General features: G+C 35.8%; 1 protein-coding gene across 2 annotated transcripts in view; it reads right to left on the reverse strand.

Moving 5' to 3' along the window:
• Positions 1–22870, reverse strand: part of LMBRD1 (LMBR1 domain containing 1) — a 95890-nt gene that overhangs the window by 43773 nt on the left and 29247 nt on the right. For both annotated transcript variants that reach the window (XM_072408487.1, XM_072408486.1), the window contains exons 5-7: positions 21865–21932; positions 17071–17159; positions 15579–15652 (exon numbers count right to left, since the gene is read on the reverse strand). In XM_072408487.1, the coding sequence (XP_072264588.1) occupies positions 15579–15652; positions 17071–17159; positions 21865–21932 (231 nt within the window). The remainder of the gene's footprint in view (positions 1–15578; positions 15653–17070; positions 17160–21864; positions 21933–22870) is intronic.

Consider the following 22870-nt stretch of genomic DNA (forward strand, 5'->3'; position numbering starts at 1 on the left):
TATGACTGGGACTATAGTAAGCAGAATTCTGACTGTAAAAAAAAAAATCTAAGCATTAGTAAAGATATAATATTTTATGACTAGAATATATACATGTCAAGTGAATGTACCATGTTACGGTAAAAAAGTTTAGCGTTTATCCAAGCAACTTGTTATGAGTGTCAATAACATACCACAGCATACCCCCACAAAGATAACTTAGTCACTCCAATCCAATTGGTAAAGAACAATAATGTAGAATTTAAAAATACCACATGTGATTTAGGAATTGGAAATAAAGTATATCTGTGTTTTATTAGGGAGCTTTCCATTTTTACTTCCTGACCAGTTGTTGGGTTAGCACAATTTATTTAATATCAATTATGTCTCACCAACAATAATGCTTTATCAGTATATACTGGTATATGTATACCAGACATGAGGTCATCTTAAAGGAATGCAGCATACCCTTTAACTGGTATCCTTATAAGGTAAAATGCTGGTTAAAGGATGATCATTGGTCAGTAATGGTCAAACACTGGCCTTTGTCTTGGTTCCTGAGTAGTTAAAAACACAGTGTCACACCTAATGAGGAGCCTTGACCAGAGCTTGCTGGATGCAACATGTTTCTTTGATCATCTGCCAAGTTATTGATTTCCAGCAGAATCTTTGGGTGAATTCAGTTTTCTTCCGCAGCTAAGTATCTTTTGTTACCGCTTATTAATTGTTATTACAGTATTGCATTGTTTTGTCTATCTATCTTATTATTAAATAGTATTATCGTTCAATTCTTTGTGTTATCTCTCTTTGTACACTTCAAATTGAACCCATCAATATTTGCATAAACTGTCACAGATTATATCCGTGACATAACACCAGTAAATTCAACAGACATTACAGGATAGCTTTCTTAATAGTAAGAATTACGAATAAAAAAATGGGATGGACCAAAAAAAGCAAAGGAAACTGAACCAATGGGTAAAATTGAATCTCACAGGGAAAACAAACTAAACAAAAAAAGGATCAGATTCACCAACACAAAATTTATAAGTACAAATCCAAAGTGATTTATTCTGTAACATGCAGTTTGATAAAAGAAACTGTCTGCTGACTCAACATGAAGCATTAAGAAAATCCAGGATTTCCAATTTTCTACAATCTTCTGTGGTGATGGAATCCAGTGTTGCACTTTTCTTCAAAATCATTTTGAAATCATGATTTAGAAATGATTTTGAGAACTGTTCTCAAGGACTGGGAGGCTTCACAGTGTCAGCGGACGCATCAGACCGAGTGGACATTGTGAAGACTGAACATATAGCTACCCTGCCGTTACGAAGGGAAAATCTCTGCATTACTTCTTTCTCTGGTTTGGAAGTTGTGCGAAGATGCCAACGGGACTTTTTTCTGAAAACGTTTTTTATTTCTGCTTTCAGTGCCAGTTTTTTTAAACTCATGTTAAAATGCAAAACATCTAAATGCATTAATAAAATTCTTCACACACGTCATGGAAATCATAATTTTGTATCAGAGAGCTGAAGAAGAACACTCTGGGGCATAACAAATTAGCAGTCAGGCACTTTCTGAATGGTTGTATTACACATAACAGACGTATTTTCCTATGGGGTACCAAAAACTTAACAGTAATTTCTGGGACACTTGGGTCTATGTGTGTCTACAACACAATCCGAATCATACAATGTGGGTATATGCTGTGGAAAACCTTATCTTTCTATACAATTACTTGTGCAGAACTAAAGTCATAATTGAACAATTTACTTTTATCCTAATCAGTACGGTTTCATTTTTCAATGCTTTTAATCACCCACAACCACTTTTTGTCTACATGCAGAAGCTCCAGTGGCTACATATATCTGTTCATCATCAGCATGGACACTCATTGCTTTCCAGTGCATGTGACAGGATAACAACCCACAAGAAATATTAGAGGAGAGTAAGAAAGCACTGATCCCCCTAGAACAGGAAGAATCTGTTCAAGAATCTTAAATGGCAGGATCCCCAGGTATAATGTTTATACTGAAAATGGCTTTTGAAAAAATGTTAATGTTAAACAAAATAAAACGTAACATTAGAGATCTTAGCGATTCGGTATATATGTACATAGCTGTAGACTCATATGGTCTATTTAAAACACCTTTCCAAACTAGCAGTGCTGAAAAAAAGAAGATAGCTATGCACCTTTTTTTAGCTAAAAAAGCAAATAATGAAGCAGATCCGTTTATAAGCTAGCAGAAAGAATACTTGGCTTCCGTATGGCAAGTCGGTTAATAACAAATTGACCAGCAGCAGTGCCAATTGACCAATGTGAGATTTCTTTCTAGCTCCAAAAACAAAATCCATGTAATAAAACAAAATGTTCTTGATAGTTCTACGCAGTACATATATGACAGCCAGAATAATAGGCTTTGATCTAACAATGCTGCCAAGAATGTGAAATGCATGGAAATGTGATTAAGAAGCAATCCCTGCATTCAGCTCATCATTTCAGAAGTAATACTTCACAAGGACATAGTGAACTTAATCACTGTTCTTAGCAAGGTATACTGAATTACATTATATGGCATTCTATAACAGGATGTTGGACTTTTCATACAGAAAATTAAGAGAGTGTATAGAGGCCAACTTTTTAGATTTTGAAAAAAAAAAAAAAAAAAAAAAGTATTTTTCTTTTTTGGCTAGTAACTGATTAAAAAATCTGCATCAGGATTGTGGAGAGCTTAGATTTAGCTGCAGATTGACAGGATAGATAGAAAATTGGAGGGACCACAAAATTCCTGTTCCAAACAATGATAAAAAAAAATCTTTTACAGCTTGCAATGAGACTCAATTTGTACAATAAATAGCCAAATAAATGGGATATGGGTATAGCAAATAAGACAAAATTGTATGGTAAGCATTTTATTGTCCATGTATTCCAATGTTTTAGCGAGTATGGATACCAGGCCAGAAAAGGTTTACTGCATCACAAAAAAAAAAAAAATATTGTCAGCTACTTGGTCCAATCCATGTGTCCTATCTCAAGGTAATTATTCATATATACGTGATTAGCTACATTCTCTCGTTCCGCAGTTACTATGTAAATCTCTATACATAACTACATTTTGCCTCATAGTTCCATGACATTACAAAAACATAGTTTTACATTGCAACAACATATACAATTACACATAATTCACCTTGTTCAACACACATGTACACTTCAGAAGTGTTTCAGGCACTTGCTTTTGGGTTTGTGGCTTTCCGTTGCCAGAAACCAGCAGTAGTCGCCCATCATGTTGGGGTTGCACAGCCTTAATATCTTGTTTCCATAACAGAAATTTCCTGGTGGAACCTCTCCTCTTGTTCATCACTCACATCACTCAAATTTTGTGGGAAGAAGTCCAGATGGGAATGCAAGAAATTAATTTTAAGTGACATTTGGCAAGCTGATGGTATGCTGCTAGCCTGTTGTTCACAAGTTCAGCATGGTTTTCAGCTTGTTGGTTGCCCAGAAAGTTTTGGGCAACTAGCACAAAAAAAATCCCAAGCAGCAAGTTCAAGTGGGTTGAGTTTGTCTCAGAGTGTGGCATCACGCATCAAACTTGTTCTTCAGATACTGAAAATCCATACCATCACGATCCATTGCAACAACAAAGTTTTCCATTAATCCAAGTTTATTATGAAGTGCCGGAAGGTAAACTTTGTGGATCAATGAGCGATTTATGTCTCACGTTGCCAACAGTGTGTTCAGGTCTGGGTGGCCATTCTTTCACTTTGTAAATACAACCCACTGAATTAAAGCTGAAAGTCTGCAGTTCAACTGCATCTGAGCTGTCCCTTTTAAAACTAATTGTGGTAATGTACAGAACCAAAATTAGAAAAAAGTTTTCTGTCCAAATATTTATGGACCTAACTGTATACCTATTTCTGACGCCAGCTCACGGACTTGCCCAGACATGCCCAGTAGCTGCTGGAACATGCACGCCACCAGGGGAAGTGATTCAGCTGAGGCGGCAGCAGGCATAGTGGTAGCTTCAACTGGTCTAATGTTCCCATGTAAAAATACATTACCCAATTACTGACCATTTGAACAGCTATAGCGTAAGTAAAACGCTTGTACCTTAAAATCTGTATGTGATAGGCAAATTCTGAGTTCAGATTTGGAATCAGCACATTCGATATCATGTAAATCACAGGTGGAATTCCCAGTAGCAAAATCGTTGTGCAGTGATATCAGTTTTTACATCAAGGATTAACTAAAGTAGCCATCTCCAGTGGAGGTATGTTAACCAAATGATGGTATTATGGGACTGAATGATGGAAATAATGCACAACCTGAAAAGTGGAGTAATGAACTTTAATCAGATTACAAGTATGTAGTCTAAGAAAAAAACAAAAAAGGAAAGGTAAAAAAAAGCTGTTTTAGCGGCCCTGTTCCTAGCTGTTCACATGTAACGTAACCAAGCTGTTACCATCTTCTAAGGTCAGATTGGTACTTAACATGACTGGTGATAAGGACAATAAGGCACTCCCAATATTAGGGAATAGACATTTTCTACCACATATTATTATTGTACAGCATTATTCCAAGGAAAGTGGTAGGCATAGTGTAAATCATGTGATTCAGGTTATTAGTAAATATCTTCACATTCTTCTTGGCTTTGACAGTTAGTGCTTTGGATACCAGGCTGTGGCACGCTTCCATGCATTACAAAAAAAAAAAAAAAAAAAAAAAAAAAAAAAAAAAAAATTATGACAGTTAAAAGCTGCTGATCTATTGTGAATGGCAACCTTAAAGGATGCCATAAGAAGAGGAACACGTAAGTCTGTTTTAGCCACTCTGAGATTAAACGGTGAAAACTGCAAGTTTGTTGATTTCTTTTATAGTTTCAGCTACTTAGAAGTTATACACACACACACACACACACACACACACACACACACACACACAAAAATGTATTCAGTAAGGTTTGGCTTTGTAATGTTTGTCCCCAGAATTCCAACTTCACATTTGTTAGTAACAAGGGGTAAAAGCGATCTAAAACCACCAAGCTTTAAAAACAAGCCAGCAGTGGCACATTTATATATTTTTGTTGATAGGTTTCTTTTACCAGAGATTCCCAGGAACACACAGTAACACAGGTTAAGTCCTCTCTTTAAATAGTATGTGTAAGCTACACTAAGATCTACAGTTCTTAAATATAACTGCAATAGTACAGGCTGATGAAATCTGGTATTGCAGCATAACTGCAGTAATTCCATAGTTCCATATTAGCCAAATATTACCATATAAAAAGTATCAGGGACATGATCACATAACTTTTATTAAAGGCAAAGCTGTGGAAGGGACCAAAAGGTACACCCACTACAGGCTGCCTGCATTTAAAATGAACTATTTACTGGAAGATTATGATATCTGCTATTGCTGAACTCATTACAAAGGATTTTATATGCCTGGACATAAACTTGATCTTTTGTTTTTAGTAGCTTCAGTCACATACCTGAAACAAGCATGCAGATAACAGAGAAAAGTTGTGTGACAAGTCAGCTGAACCGAGTTGCATTGTACCTCGATTCAGAAGGCAGATGATCAGAACACCATTCAGGAAAGATGAGATATTTAGGAACAAGGTCAGAAATTGCAGTTTATATTTTATTTTAGTGAATGGATAGGGTGGCTACAAGACCACTCACTCTGCACAACGAGAGAGGCAGCAAACATTCTTTATCACAAGAAGCACCTGCACGGGGGCAGAGTTTCATGCAGTATTACTACACAGATCCAGGAAAAAGTACATGTGCCTCTTTTACTTAGATCAGGGGTCCCCAACCCTGTGCACCCACCAGCAAGGTCAGGAGAAGGACCCTGCTTGGAGGGTGCACCAGCCAGAGCTGGGGACCATGCCTCCCGGAGACATTGCAGGCTCAGGGCGGTGGGTGGGATTCTTGACACAACTTGCCCACTCTACCATTGCAGGCTCAGAGCTACAATTGGAGAGTGGGCAGGTTCTGGCATCATGACATCACTTTGGGGGGAAGTTTCTTCCCCTTTGAGTGAAACACAGCTTCCCGCACATGCACAGTATGGAGTATGTGCATTTAGTGGTCCGCTAGCCTCAAAAGGTTGAGAGACCACTGACTTAGATAGTATTTGTTTATCTTGAAGTCCAAATGTTCCACTGAACAGCAACAGAACACATGACATCTCAGTTTGAGAAGTAGCAGAGGTTAATGTGTGCTGCCTAAACCAGATTTCTCAAGATCGTTTCCCATGTTTTGAGTGTCGGGGCATTTTGTTTTAAATCAAACATAATGCAGCAATTGTACATTTCAATGAATCTGAATTTTAAAGGCCAAAAGCCAAGTCTATTGTACAAAACTGATGCCAAACCAGTGTATTTAAAGCTGAAAACTGCTGCACCATGCCTTAAGACACTGAGCTGCATGGCTACAGGGACACTAAAATGACAAATCCCTGCTTAAATGTAAACTATTTGAACAATAAACGTGCATAACTGTGAAAGGGAGGTAAATAATAAATACATTCAAATGTTATAATAAAAATATTACAATAGTGACATATTAAAGAAAATAGTCCCCCTTTTTACGTCTAACAGTGGGGAAAAATATATACACAATCAAAAGACACAATCATGGCCATAAATTGAATAACACTGCCCCCTAGTGAATATTCAATGTTCAAATATCTTCATACTACATAGCAGCTCCTACATATTTGGTAAACGTTTCTACAGCAAAATAGAACAGATACAAAGAAGGCTTAAAATGCATGAAGTGAGTCAGATAAACGTTGCTATTAGTGGTTAGCGTTGCTTATTCCTAAGTCTTGATGACTGTCATTTTAACAGTGTCACATAAAATACAACATTAAAGGAATTCCATATCTGATGCAGACAAGCCTTCTTGAATTTGTGAAAACAGCTGGTGATGCTTCAGTAGGTTTGGTTTTAATGAAAAAGAAATAACTTGAAAAGGTAACAACGGTTCTGTAAAATGTTAAAAGAATACCAAATGAGAAACATGATATGTGAATAGTTTATACATGTGTTTTCTTATAGATGTATTGGTTGGGAGAAAAAGTTAGGCTTCACTAAACCAGCAGAAACGAAAACTTTTGTTAAATGCTTCCCTGTTTCAGTATGCAGAAAGAATCATTTACCAAAGTGGCTATTAACTGCAAATGGTTTCTTCACTTAATTTTCCCCTACTATACTAGGAGAATGAAAAGGGAAACTAAACAATTGCTTGGCAAAACAATTAAAGGTTTTAGATCTAATTTATTTTGGTGTGCTTATTTTACTCACTCATAGCTTGGCATATTGGATGACAGATTAAAGATCCATTGTGGTTCATGAAACTTATATTAGTACTATTATTACCCAAACAGTGAGGGCTAGGGGTAAATAAGGTGCACCATGGCTCCCCAGACAAACGAAAGTCATATTCACATACTTTGTCATTGCAAATAACTGCAATGACATTATTTATTACCAAAGTACATGGTTAAAAAAATTGATAATCCAAATAAACTAATAAATAATCAGCCACATAGAACCTATTTAACAAGCACCTGTATGAAGGTGCCTGAGCATTAGTTATGTTTCACTTTTGAGCACACCAAGATTGGTTTTGAACACAGATTATAAAAAGCTCCTGCAGATCACCCCCTCCAGCGTCTCGCCACAGACCAATGAGGCCATGATGAGCACATATGGAGATAAAGGAGGCTAATTTATTTTGCGAACCATAGAAAATAGGCACAATTTGCAAATTAGAAGACAATATGTTTTAAAACTCAATAGGAAAGATGATCTGGTGTGTAAGGATGCCAGGCCAGGGAATTATAAGAACAAGAATTACCCTGTATTTTTAAGGATGCTGGAAATATAAGCCCTCACTTGTTGAACACTAAACTTCGGACAGAAAGGCCCACAAACAGCAACTGAAAGCCGCTGCAGTAAAGGCCTGGCAGAGCAATAAAAAGGAGGAAACCCAGCATCTGGTGATGTCCATGAATTCAAGACTACAGGCTGTCATTACCAGCAAAGCGGTTTCAACCAAGTTTTAGAAACGAACATTTTATTTTAAGCTTTTTAATTTGTCCAATTACTTTTGAGGCCCTGAAATGAAGTGATTGTGTAAAAAAAGGCTTAGTTACACACATTTTTATGCAATCTTTTTGTTCAACCCACTGAATTAAAGCTGAAAGTCTGCAGTTCAACTGCATCGGAGTTGTTTCATTTAAAATTATTTGTGGTAATGTACAGAACCAAAATTAGAAAAAAGTTGTCTCTGTCCAAATATTTATGGACCTAACTGTGCTCCCATCCAAGGCTGAACTTTAACATCATTTTGTACACCACCTAATACTAAGAAGATAGTTAACCCCCCTAGCGTTAACGTTTAACTCGGGGTGGATTGTACATGCAAAAAGCGGTTATCCCGAGTCACACTCGGGGTCGCCTAAAACTTCCTGGGAACACGTCCTCCTCCTCCAATCTTCAGATGCAAACTGCAGAGACGATCTCCGGGGTTTCCCAGTGACTTCTGTGAAGGCGGGAGGATCCGCTGGAAATTCAAAAAATTTTGTATTGGATTCAATACAAAATAGGTGTATTGAGTCCAATATAAAGAAATCTTCATTATATATATGTATATGCCACTCTACAGTTATATTACATGTTTCACTATTTTTTAACAGATTTTTGTGTTATTTTAGCAGTAGATCAGCAAACATTAAAACTGTTAAGTGTTCATGTTTAAAACTGCATGGCTGATTGAATGTACTATGATGGAAGGCTGTGTACATGTTTCTGGATTAAAACTGCAGGGCTATGAGTTGTGTGTCTAGCATATATGCTTGTGCATGTTTTTCTGTATAGGAAAAATTATGTCTAAATTTAGTGCAGGGCTATAGCTTATTTGTGTGTATAGCAAAGTTACCATACCAATGACACCAGAAAAATTTAAAAAACACATTATTGAAATGGTAGTAAAGAATAGTGTACCACTATCCTTTTCACAGCCAGCCTTTTTAGGTCGAAATTGAGAAATGGCTAAAAAAAAAAAAAAACAGTGTTCTCTGGGAAGAGAAAGTAAAGGGAAACTTATAATTGAAAAGGTCGAATGTAAAAATGTAAGAACTACGAAAAGGTCTGAAGGGACATTTTGTCTTCATAAAAATGAATGCATGCACACGTCACAGAGTCAATTATTTTGCTATAAATGTTAGATTTGTTGATGAAAATAATAAAACACAAACCTTGGGAAGTAAAGGACACCCAGGCACATCACACCAGTGTCTATCTTCAGAAGTTAGTGGAGGATGTTCTAGAAGATTTTGAAATTAAAAAGGAACAGATTCTATGTATTGTGACAGATAATGCTTCTAATATGTTCAGCACAATTGAGAAAATAAAGAAAGTAGATGAAGAAAGTGACAGACAGATATTAGAGGAAGACAGTTCTGCAAGTATTAGAGAAAGTGGAAGCGAAGAGAATAGTGACATTTTGAATAACATTGTTGAAGAAGCATCTAAGCGTACTACTGTTCAGCATTGTGCTGTTCATACTCTGCAACTTGCAATAAGAGATGGATAGAAAGATCGTCATGCAGCTACTCTAATTGGCAAATTGAGGCAAATAACTGTTGCAGCCAGGGCCCCTAAAACAGATGCCATTTTGAAAAGACGTGCAGGAAAAGGAGCCATTTTGGATCAAACAACACGCTGGAGAAGCACTAAATTGATGGTAAAGCATTTGCTTGAACTAGAAGACTTTCTTGAATAACTGGACAACGAAAATGTTTTTTTAACTGAAAGCCAGTGGACACAAGTAAAAGCACTGGAAAATCTACTTTCTAACCCATTTATTGTCACCAAGAGTTACCAATCTGAGAATTTACCAAGGGGTAAACTTTTCTTGAAATGGAAGAGCTTGATATATTGCCTAAACAAAAGTGGAGGGTTATTAGCTGATGGCATTGTTATCTTCAATGAAAAAAGAAAGAATCTCTTACTGGATAATCAATTCTTGTTAGCCGCTTTTTATGTTGATCCAAGGAGCCAAATTTTGTTGAGCGATGACCAGACTGATACTGCAAAAAAGGCTCTCTATGATGTAGCAGTTCACATGAAGGGATTACTACCTGAAACATCACCACTGGATAAAGCTATAAGCACTGGCAACTCAGGATCATCCTCTTCAAATGAAAAATTAGACTTCGATTCTTACTTGGACAAAATGGAACTTTCAACAGTAAAGCGACATTGCATATGCGTGAAAGATAAACAAGCAGAAAATGTCCAAATAAAGAGATTCCAGCAGGAGATTTTTTAAAGAGACTGACTGTAGAAGAAGCCATGCTTGTTTATCCCAAGATTATTAGTGATATGGCTAGAACCGTAACAGCAATGCCACCCACCCAAGTCAGTGTTGAAAGACTATTTTCAGCTCTAAAAAATCATGTCAGATTTAAGAGCTTCTATGAAAGGGGATCTGGCAGAAGCAATTCTGTTTCTTATAACACTACATTGAGTTAGTTTTGGATTGCATTTACCAGTTATTCTACTCTACAACTATATTCCAAGTTTAATATATAAATTGTTTTAGGTTCTCCAGCTTTTGTTTTTGTTCATGTACTTAAGGTTTGTTTTAAAACTACCAAAGAATGAGATTCATTTTTTTTAAACTGGTAAAGTTCCTGTTCTTTATGCATGTTATGCTACTACTTTATAGCCACTTGATAAAAACAATAAATAAAACCTTATTGTTTTCATTCCCTTGTCTTTTAACCCCCTTAGCAGGAAACCCGAGACTGACTTGGGGTCGATTTTAATGCAAAAAGCAGTAATCCCAAGTCAGATTCGGAGTACCTAAAAGCAGAATAAAAACCCACTTACCTTGTTTCGTCGCAGTCCCCCGGCCTCCTGATGGTCACCGCAGGTCCTGTGGATATGTCTGCCTCCTCCGATCTCCAGCCGCTAAGTGCAGATTCGATCTATGGGGTTTCCCGGTAACGCGGGTACATGCGTCTGTGCAGTCGGGACTTAGCGGTGTGAAATTCAAATCATTTTGTATTGGATTCAATAGAAAATAGCTGTATTGAGTCCCAATACAAAGAAATATTCATATATTATATTATACATATTCTATATGCTACTGTACAGTTACATTACATGTTTAAATATTTTTTTTAACAGGATTTTTGTGTTTTGGTATTTAAAGTTTAATACATTTATTAAATAACAGTGAGTTATGCCTAAGTATTACAGCCTACAATGAACAAAAGATTTCTATTTCTATAGACCATTTTTAGTGGTCTCATTCCATCCAAATTTCCATGCAAAAAGCCGTACAATTTTTTGCAAGGAAATTTGGATGGAATTAGACCACTAGGGAGGTTAAACTTGCCAATACAGTAGAGTATCAGCTTCCTAGCCAGTAGTTCTGTGGTTAAATGGCGTGTATGTTGCCTTCCTTCAATCAACGTGGAAAATACACGAGCATATTACAGGGTTTCTCATTTTATCTTAACACTATTGCATTCAAACTTCACAAAAAAATTTAGACCCCCAATTATTCATAAATCAATACATTATAAAATTAAATATAAAACAATATTTTTTACCATAAAAAATTTTCTCAACAATAAGTAAAAATATGTAATATTGAATTTATTGATTTATTAATAAATAATGCTTTCTCCTCCTAGGTATTTAGGCAAAAAGCTAAACTTTTTTATAATAACTTAAGGAATCCTGCTCGCTTATTGTTAAAAATACACTAATGATGCTTTCTAAAAAAGCACCTGAGTTATTTAACCTATTTCTTCTTACTAATTCTTTCCATTTAGAGAACATGTTCTCAACAGGATTAAGAAACAGAGAGTATGGTGGTAAAAATAAGAGTTGGTGTCCCTTACTTTCAACCAAGCTCTACCTGGCTAGTTTTATGAAAGGGGACAATACCCATAATTAGGATGGCATGCTGAACACTCTTTACTAAAAACATTCAAAACCTCATCAATAAAATTGAGGAATGCTTCTTGATTAAATGCTCGTGCTTGTGACTTAAAGTGGAAGGTACCATTTTATGTCCTCACACAACAAATTGAATAATTTCTAGAACGCACTCCAGCCACAACATGCACCGCCCTTTGCTCAATAGGAGATTTTCCCCTTTTGGTTTCCATTGAGCTGTTAAAACCTACTTCATCAGGAAAGTGGATGTATTTTCCATCTTCCTTAGCACTGAGATCAAGGATTTTGTTAGCAAAGCTAAGCCTTTTTTGAAGAGAGTGGAAATCATTGGGCCTTGCAGGAATTAAGAAACTCTTTTTAATGACCATTGTAATTTATCAATGGATCTATCTTTTGTTGAAATAGATACATTAATTGCAAATTTGGCAAATAATTCATCCTTCATTTCCCTAAAGCTTATTCTGCAATCTTCAGACATTAACATGTGTAACTCCTCCTTTATGAGCTTCATCCAACTTTGAATTTCTCAGACATCCGCTTGGTAATTTTTCCACTCTCCCGGAAGATTCATAGGTCTAAATAATTTTGCTTATGGTTCTACGATTACAACCCAAAACCATTGCTATCTGGGAGGCATCACTTCCATTCAGATAATGGTTTACCACTCTTTGACGTTCTGCATTACTTAATTATCTGGCCATAGGGTTAAGTGAAATACTAAATATAAAGCTAATAACTTTGAAGATAAAAAGAATAATAATATTGTTATCTTAAAAATTTGTATAAACCCCTGAAATAAAGAGATTTAATTTTAAAAGTATATAAAGTAAAAAAACATAATTGACAAATCATCAATTTATTTTCATATATTTTTTATTAAAGTTTCTTGAGAAAAAACTTTTATGGTAAAAATATTGTTATATTTAATTTTATATGACATTGATTTATTGATTTAGGAATATTTAGGGGGTCTATTTTTTTTTTCTGAAGTTTGGTTGCAAAGGTGTGAAGATAAAATGAGAAACCCTGTAAATACAGAGGAGTCGGAAAGTCGGAGGTACCAGAAACTGAGGAGTCGAAGTCGAGCAATTTATCTACTGAATCAACAGCCCTGGAAGTCACCTCTGCAAACAGGCCTTGTCCAGTATAAAAATGAAATATAGGTAGGAAACCAAAAAACAGTTGGTAAACATATTGCTAAGAAATCTTCTGATCCATGAACTCTTAGCAGACAACAAATTTGGGTCCTCAATTATCACTACAAAAGCATATATTGGTCACAAACACAACCCCACCCTGTTGATTGGCCAGTGGAGAAACATTAGTCCAAGGATGTGTCATGTCTGCATATCTGCATATTTACTACAACTGAGCGTGTCTGGTTCAGCTGCAAACCTGCTATCCCTCAATCTGAGTGATTTGATTCTGACTGCAGAAAACCAACAAATGTAGGAACAAATACAAAGTTCGTTCAGAATAACTTTCTCTACTGTGTACGTGTCAGGACCATTTTAAAGATATATTATTGGGATTTATTTGTAGGAGCAGCTTTTTGTTAAAAATGTTATGAAAGTGCAAGTTGTCACCTTTTTGCTTTTTTAACACATTGTGAGCTACTAATCCAAGCATACAGGGAACCGTCATCTTCCTTCTTTTCTTCCTTAAAGTGATCGGGGCACAGGAATTTGTTCATTCCCAGCACGCTCAAGGGAAGCAATTATTATATATTTATTAGTAAAAAAAGAAACTAGAACCTAGCCAACCTGACTTCTGAAAAATAGGTAGGCCGGAAGTAGCATAAGCCTCCTTAAACACAATTAAGGGACATGATCATCTGCACAAACAGATAAAAATATCTTTTTTACAGAATACACACTGTTACAAAGTTTAAAGCCATCATGTTATATGATGTCAAGTTCATGAACATGACTGACAAAGTGAACAGCAGAACATTTGTCATTTATCCATCATACTTGACAGAGTTGATGCTATCTTTGGAGTTTGGGACTGCCCAGGACGCTGGAGCAACTATTCATGTAGTATTAGCAAATAGTTTCCATTCTCTATTTCTGTATGTATGAACTTGTATTTATCATATTGTAACAGCATTATAAGACACCACATGTTCACAATAATGAATTCTTACTATCATTGCTGTAATTTTCTATAGATTTTTTGAATACACAGTTTTATTTTACAATATACAAGAGGCCTATAATGTTTTTAATACTCCACAATATTATTTTTAATGCTCACACATTAAGTGGAACAGAAAGTTGCCCACAGTATAATATGGTTTATTAAAAGATGTCCAAAGGCAAACCTCCTAACACTAACGTGTTAGAAATACATGTACAAAACTATCATACATATATGCAAATGTATATATACATTTGTTAAGGTGTCCCCCTTCTAGTGCAGTGCCAGATCAGGAGAAAGACCATGCCCCCCGTACATAACCCGCCCACTCTCTTATCCCAAACTCAGACTTGCAATGGGAGAGTGGGAAGGTTCTGGCATCACGACTTCACTAAAGGGGAAATTTCTGATCCTTTGAGTGACACCTGGCTCCCCACGCATGCGCGGTCCGGAGCTGTTAAGTTTACCATTTACCATTTTTTGTGGTGCGCCGGTCCGAAAAGGTTGGTGACCACTGTTCTAGTGCATGCATACTGGAATGCCTGACACATCCGCATATACAATAATGCACATTTTTATAAAACTTATTTCCTCGAAAATAAGACAACGTCTTATATTATTTTTTGCTCGAAAAAATGCACTAGGGCTTTTGTTCAGGGAACGTCTTATTTTTTTCATGAACAAAAATGAGTGAACTGAGAGCTGTATATGTAATTTATATTATATAAATTATATATTTAAATTGTTAGCATTGTTTGTACTGTAAAAAAGTATTAAAATCACAGTTTAAAGGGGACTGCTCAGCTTGAAGGTATAGTAGGAATTGGTGTTATGCTGATCCTGGTCTCCTTTACAGCAGAACAAGGGACTTTTATAGTTTTAGACAGAATGGGGTAGGGTTAGAACCTGGGCACTATTAAAATTGACTTTTTTTTTTTTTTTTTTTTTTTTTTTTTTTAACTGTAGCCTATTTTGGGGGTAGGGCTTATATTTTGAGCATACTCAAAATACAGAAAAATCATGCTAGGGCTTTTTTTCCAGGTAGGTCTTATTTTTTGGGGGAAACAGGGTAGTAGCACATATTCATTACAATGCACATACACTCACAACACTTGACCATATCACTGGTCACAAATGAAATAACGTATAAGCTAATCCTATATATATATATATATATATATATATATATATATGTATATATATATATATAATAGTAAAACTGTTCCTTTAAAAAGCAAGAACAAAATGTCTCATATTATTTATTTACACTTAAGTGTTTTCAGCTAGATGATGGAAAATTAACAGTTAACAAAACCAGAACCCGGTTCCCTTTTTTTAGTGGATAGTAGGTAAAATAAAGCCTTATCAATTTGCTGTGTGTGGATCACCGTAAAGTCACTTAGAAGACATCTATTGCATTTGGATTTCAAAACACAAAAGAGGAAATTAAGAAAAACTTACTGTGTAGGTGATTGCTGCCAACATTCCTATCAAGGTCAAAGAACTAATTGAAAATGACAAGGCATCCAAACCATCTGAAAAACAAAGTGTGGTAGGAGGTTAAAAACTCATACATGAATCTAACAAAACAAACAGATTTTTTAAAATGTGGTCAGTGCTGTTAAGAATGAACAAAAATAACAATATTAATTCATTTTTTTATCTTTCCATCATTTATTTACACATGAATTCAAAGATTTCCTTTTTGCTGAGAAATTCATGGCCAACAAATAAATAAAAACTTGTCAAAGTTAAAGACAGATACATCATATTGTGCAGTTTTGTACAAAGATGACAAAAGAACACATTCATTGTATTGAAATGTAAAATGTATTTTACAGCGAATAAAGATACATAACTTCATGGAAATGTTAATGAGAGAACTCCCTATTTAACAAACAGCTCATAAAAAATAGAATGAAATAAAAAGAACATCAGAAAGCCAAATTATTGACAGCTAAGCTGGAAATTGGTGCTATTTACACATATACATATAGTTTACAAAATAACTACAGTGCCTAAAGATAACTAAGTGGCAAATCCCAAAGATGGCATGATGAATAAGCTAAGCAAAGCATTTTCTTGACATATTTTAACTGTTTAAACATCCTCAGAATAGAGATTCCCCCATGTTATGATCATACAACAGCAGTGCTTCTAAGTACCAACAACAAATGTGTTTATCAAGAATATGGACCCCCTTCTACTGCTGTGCTTAAAGTGTTTCCATGTGTAGTGTGGTTTCTGGTGCTGGGCCATTGAAAGCAAAGAACTTTGTATTAAAGGAAAAAAAGGAGAAACAAATCAAAACTATATTTGCTAAACTGCAACCAAAAAAAAAAAACACACACAAAACAAAAAAACATAAATTGAAACTTTATGCTTCAATACCATGGTACAAACTTTCCCTTGCCTTTTATATGCATTTTGGTTTCTTTACAAATGTAGATTACCCAGAACAGTTTAAAAAACAATTTAGTAGTTACCATATTTTATAACCCTTTTAAAGGCAACTAATTAATTTCAATATTTTTTTTACTAAAACAGATGCCTGGGCATTTCCACAACCAAATACTTGTCATCCAAATCTGCTTGACAGACGAAAGAGCTATACTGATGTAAAAAGCTCAGTAATGTGTACTGAAACCATATCAATGAAAGATAAATTGAATGTTCTCAGGTATACTAAATAAGACTTAAATAAAATTATTAAAAAAATGGTACCCAATTCAAGCCAACCAGGTAATGCATTTATAATCACAAGCATATAGAATAAAGATTGGTTGGTGGTCCATATTGTGTAACTTTTTTTTTTTAATTGGCCTCTCTTGAAAAGGTTATTACTTGTCTGAAAGTCTGTCCCAACTTCCTATTATAATATTTCAGTAAAGCAAACAAATCCATTCTAAATTAATATAACTGTAGTGGGAAAAAGAGAAAATAATTAACTTACGACTGCTACCAAGTTCTTGAAATAATATCTTGATTTTATCGAACTCTGTGATATTTTTATTTGTAGGAATATTCAGGGGTACAAATGCTCTAAAGAAAAAAGGAAAGTATTTAAACATAATATAAAAACAAATACGGCATATCATTTAAGAATTGTATTTAACAATCTGACAATTTTATCAAATTTCTCTTTTTTGCACCATAAGCGTAAAACATTGCTGGTCTTCTCTTTTGCACCACTCCCCTTTCTTGGTCATTGCCAAGGGTTACAAATTTTTTGCTCTGAAAGATAAAGTGCTAAGATAACAATGTCAGTTATCTGTGGTCTGGGTGTTAGCTGTGGTAACATTTATAGAAGGTTAAGGTTTTAGGTATCAAAGAATTTTTCATTACAATATACATTTTCCCTATTTATTACAGTCATTGAAATATGTCCTGCACTTGTGGTTAACTCAAGATTCCGTCTGTATTATTATCATGTACTTGTATAGCACTATTATTTAATGCAGTACTTTACAGTATCCATGTGTCATTAACTGTCTCACTGAGGAGATCACATAGACACATGTCCTTACCATACTCACTCTAATGTCTCTCACATAGTTTAACACCAGTTTTCATACACATAGTAGCACAAGGTTGGCACATGGGATTGGTGATGGGGCACATCAATCAGGTGCAAAATGAATACCACAGCAAAAATGTGCATGACTAGTACATAGAGTGTTTTGTTAAATAAGCATGACTAATGAGAATTTAAACCTTCTCATGGTATACATTGTACTTGTTTCCACAAACATACAATGCTGGAGGATACTATTACCTACTACTGCTGGCCTTGTGTGCCTCTTTCCCAAAGTCCCAGTGGAAAATCTCCCAGACGGCCTGATGGCCTGATAGTTGGCCCTGACTCTTCAGTAATGGATGTGCTCTGGATGCTACTACTAATGATATCCAGTGTCTATGACCACAACAAAGAGAATGTGTAACCCACTCACAATTTCAGTATTGAATCTTAAGGAATAGGTAATAACTGACTGATAAGCCTGACATTTAGGCCCTTACTCACACTTCAGTAAAGGCTACTACTACCAGTGCCCTGGTTTTGCAATCACACCACAGATGTGTCCCACACATCCATTCAGTGTGCCAGTAATAAGTCTCCCAGAATGTGTAATGGTTGACTGTCTGCCTGATTCACAGTGACTTCAGTAATGTCTGCAGACTGCTATTGTACTACCAGTGTACCCAGCTAAAGTATCCTAGACTAAGTTCTAGGTAGTTCAGCTCCCAATGGCAAAAGCATGGCAGATAGAGCCAGAAAAGATAGCATTGTGAGACTCCATCATTGTCACTGCAAACATGTTGCCTGCATTGTAGTGTCTGTACAAGCTCCTGAAAACACTGGTCACCACAACCTCACTAGAGCTTCCTTATCGTAATGGATGTAAAAAATTGTTAATAATCAGTTGAAATCCTTATTGTTTATTTTGTGGTTTTCTGAAAATGTACATTATATGTTGATTAATAGCTTTATTAAACCATTTATAACATAAATAAAAAAAAATAATTAACCTCCATTTAGTAGAAAGCCTGCCACATCTGCATATTGGTATAGGTCATATGTGAGAGATTGCTTTGTTGCCTAACCAGATTTCTCCTTACATGCAATTAATAGACATATTATGTTAACTAATATCAACTAATAATATGAACTAATCCTTCAAGTTCATAATATGAACCAAACCTTGAAGAGATTCAATCAAAACTAAAAAAGTTATCAATTCTAAAGTTAGAGCCTGCATCTTTATGTAGTGTCATGGCCAACAATTTCTTACCAGAAATAATTTTAATTCAACACAATACGACATGAAAATGTTTATACATATATTTTCTACAAACAGGTCTTTCCCATAGAGGTTTAACATCCACAAGACCATTGTAGGTGACTGTATGTGGCACCAAGAGGTTAGCAGCAGATTCTTTACTTTACACTGCCACCACCAGCCTACTTTCTTCCCACAGTGTATCCTGCTACCACCTCCTGCCACCACCTCCTGCCAAAGTAAACGATGGACATGCACACAGCAATCCATATGATCTAAAAGTGATTCATCAGACCAGGACCCCTCTTCCACTGCTTCATGGATAAGTTCCGATGCTCACGCGTCATTGCAGGTCTTTTTGTCAAGTGTAAACATGGATGCCTTGACTGGTTTGTGACTGAACAGCCTTATATGCAGCATTCTGCAATGTACTGTGTGTTTTGACAAATTTCTCTCACAGTCAGCAGTACATTTTTTATAATGTTCTACTACACAGAATATATCCTTCTGTCCATTGTTGGGGTTGTGATAAGGGAAAGGGCATCTTCCTTCACATTTTCTGGGCGTGCTCAGGCCCAAGCTAATTTTGGGGTATGGTGGGCGCAATTACACAAAACTTTACAGAGTATAAGATTCCTCAGGGGCCTGCCTTCTTTCACCTACACCACATCATCCCTATGAAGGCCTACAGTCCAGCAATACTTTCACATCTCGTGTCCGCGGTCAGATGGTGTATTTCTCTATTCTGGAAGCTTACACTGGCCCCTGTGCAGCTGTGGCTACGAAGGGTGTCCGCCATTATGTTTATGGATACCTCACATCCTGTCTACGGGACACCCATACCCAGGTCTAGAGTACATGATGTGAACAGCAGCAATTGGTGGTCATTGGAAAATGTTAGCTATATAGGACCAGGGGACAGTAATAGCCTTAATAGGGCCATTCATATTGACACTAATCGGAAATGCTATATCTACACCAGGGTATGAGAATAATATCACTGCTCCTCAGGGATGTGTTTTTTAACTTGTCAGAAATTTGTGTTTCTCTACTCAGGATGGTAAGTAACCAAAGCTATTGTATGTTTCATGCAGTTTCAACGTACGAACTATGGACCTTACAGTTCATATGCACTAATATTAGTTTATCCTATTCTTTAAATAATACACACATATATATATATATATATATAATAAAATATGCATAAAAAATATAAATCTATAGTACATAAGGAATAAGTAGGATAAGGATAGAATCAGCCGCCTGTCCCTTGGTAAAGGTCTCACAAAGAACAAAAATCTCCAAAGACAGCAGTAAAAACCAACAGAACGTCAGGCATTTCTCACTTTATTTAAAACTAGGAAGAAAAGTTTTGATTATTGATACATTTTATTGCTCATAGTTTTTTAAATGCAATATCCAACAAACTCATATAGCGGGGGTTAGGATGTCACAGCCTTTACTGTATACTACATATAATTCTGTTAAATAGTACTCCTAGATGCAGGTTTTTCTAACCAAGTATTACCCTATGATTTCATCCTATTCTTCATTTCAGAGTATTTTTTTTTTTTTTTTGTATAAAGTTGTTGTGGCACCCTTTAGTTACTCTATTAACAGATGTCACCAGATACAACATTTTATATCACCAAAACACAATAAAATATAATACCAGACCACATCATATTGGAACAAAGACAAGAACACTTGTTTACCCATACCCTACCTTTCTCCTCCCTTATTTTTTCTATATGAAAAACTTTAGGAACTAACTTTTTAGAAATAGGCCTGCACTGCCTATACCATGTCCCCTCACCCCATTGCATGGTGCTTTAAGTCTACCATGTTACAATGCAGGTATCTAAAAACAGTGTATGACTTTCCTTACCACTAACTGCACATAACCCAAACAGAAATTGTGTGATGCGCTGGCTAAGGCATATACATCCCCCTACTATCCTCTTAAGGTTGTCAAATCAAAACTTAAAGCGGACCTGAGTTCGAAATTTTAACTTACATAAAAGGGTAGACAATCCTTTTATATAAAGTAAAAATAATGTTATTCAATATTTTCACTGCAAAACCCTTGATCTTCGCGGCTCCTGGGATACACAAGTCACACATCCTGGAAGGCTTTTGGCAGCTCCTTCTGGGCATGCACAGAAGGGGCATTTTCCTTCACTGAGGTGAAAGAGATGCTGATCTTATAGAAGCGCAGTAAGATCACCACCTTATTTTTTCCCTTTTACAGCGGGTTACGTCACCCGATCTCATGCCTGTACAAGGTTTTGCACTTTCAGGTCACTTTATCGTTTATCCTATTGTATTGTGTTTAATGTATAAATGCAAAGTTCCTACCCCTGCTCCCTGCTTTCCTTCCTCCCCTTCTTTCCCCCCAATCCATCCTCATTGTTGTGAATTTTGTTCATGTTATTTTGGATTTTAACCAATTATTGCCTTACTACTGTGGTGCTCTCCTTTTCCCTTTTGTTTTGTCTTACGCACAACTTCTTTTCTTTATGTGATAGAATTTTAAGGTAAGATGCTCCTTGGCTTTGTGAATTTATCCAGAATGAAAGTGATGTTTTATAAATGATATTTTTTGTAAGATGCCAGCATTATTTAAGCAAAAGGCAATTGTGCTAAAGTAAACAATAACAAAAACAAGAAAATAAACTAAACCACTTTTATCCTGCACGATTCCGTACTTACACAAGAACATAATAGGATGGCTACAGATGAACATTCGGAATAGGGCAATTGTAGACACATCCATTGGGGATATGCAGTTCTCCGCAAAGGATATCAGGTATTTATGAGGACTAATTTTTAGGACAACTAAAGGAATGCATCATCAAAAAAAAAAAAAAAACTTTGATGACAGTGTAAGCAATGCCTTCTGCTAAGTTTGGTTAAAAGCCAATAAATATTTGGTTACTGCACATTACTGTCTGCTGCAAACTACTTACCCAACTAAGAGGAGACAAGCGCACACTAATACGAATCCAAACGTATACTTCAAAGCACTGTTTATTTGCTGTAAAATGCAGAAATAAAATATTTAAAACAAAATTCCAAACTCACACAAGTTTATAGCATCTTTAAACTGGAAATCTGCAGCATGCAATTATGTTAAGACTAAAACTATGGCATTATATTAATGACATTCCAACAGTTTTAGTAGTATGTGGTACGGTGATGCTTTGAAGATATGTTCAAAAATTCTTGGTTAACATTGATAATCTAGGTTCAATTGTGTATGTGATGATTTTACCAAAGAGCTTTGGATGCCCTTTACTAAACACTAATTACAGGAATAGAACAAATAACTACCACCTACTGGTGCTGCTCCTCACACTCGCATCTATAAATAAATTTAGTTAGCTAATATAACCTTTCAGTCATATACAGAACGAGCATTTATAAGAACGCATCTAAAAATGAAATGACAATACCAAACAAAAAGGCTTCTGCTGTGTAATTTTTGTCGCTAGAACAGTAATCAACAGCGACCCTACTATTCTATAGGGGGAGGGAACAAGTGAACTGCACCCTACTGTGCTCTCCCCCTTAACTTGTAAAGAGGTCATTCACCATCAGATATTCAGTGTAGCAAAACATAAATATATAAGGCATAGAGGTTTTTTTGGCATACGATTTAAAATATATTTACTTCAGAAAGAAAGAGTAACCATGGTACATAAAGTTATAGAAATATTCATATAAATGATGATAGTGGTCACTCGAGTATTGTTAAATACTGTACTTCAAACTTTTTCAGTGGTCACGCATGGATACCAACGTCCAACGCATGGATACCAAGTCTCTGTACCTGACGCTTTTGTTGGTTGGCTTCTTCAGGGGACTTTTATTAAAGGGGTGATCACATGGTCCTAGTTAAACAGGCAAGTTAGTTAAAGAAGGAGAAAGGATGTTCTTGTAATGTACATTACAATGGGGTATAGAGAGGATTAT

This window comes from Pyxicephalus adspersus, chromosome 4 (genome assembly GCF_032062135.1).
Source record: "Pyxicephalus adspersus chromosome 4, UCB_Pads_2.0, whole genome shotgun sequence".
NCBI classification, from domain to species: Eukaryota; Metazoa; Chordata; class Amphibia; order Anura; family Pyxicephalidae; genus Pyxicephalus; species Pyxicephalus adspersus.